General features: G+C 40.9%; 1 protein-coding gene across 2 annotated transcripts in view; it reads left to right on the top strand.

The window, feature by feature from the left end:
• LOC119589014 overlaps positions 1-374 on the top strand; it is an 8,211-nt gene that overhangs the window by 6,496 nt on the left and 1,341 nt on the right. For both annotated transcript variants that reach the window (XM_037937607.1, XM_037937606.1), the window contains exon 10: positions 122-255. In XM_037937607.1, the coding sequence (XP_037793535.1) occupies positions 122-255 (134 nt within the window). The remainder of the gene's footprint in view (positions 1-121; positions 256-374) is intronic.

The raw sequence follows: 374 nt of genomic DNA, 5'->3' as shown, positions 1-374 counted from the left end.
ATCTTTCGCCAACATTAATCCCATAAATAAACAGATAAATAAACCCACAAAGCTCACTTAAAGACACCAACACCAGTAACAAAACTAAAGCACTAAAACTTTAATTACAACGACGACCCAGGCCGCACAAACCATACATCCTGTTATCCGGAGATGATGACGGTCGCTTCTACGTGCTGTATCCTACGTCTGAAGACCGAAATGACTGGGTTTACGAGAAGAACGTCCTCATAGATACTGAGGACATCATGGTTGGTAAGTTCGATAGATGTAGGTTGTTTAGAAGGCTATCTGGCTGGCGTATCCGGTTTTTAATATGTATATTGCTTATACGGCAATCAGTCTGTGTTTAAATCTCTGTATAAGTCGGTCTG

This window comes from Penaeus monodon, chromosome 24 (assembly GCF_015228065.2).
Source record: "Penaeus monodon isolate SGIC_2016 chromosome 24, NSTDA_Pmon_1, whole genome shotgun sequence".
NCBI lineage: Eukaryota > Metazoa > Arthropoda > Malacostraca > Decapoda > Penaeidae > Penaeus > Penaeus monodon.
This window is presented reverse-complemented; position numbering and strand designations above follow the sequence as displayed.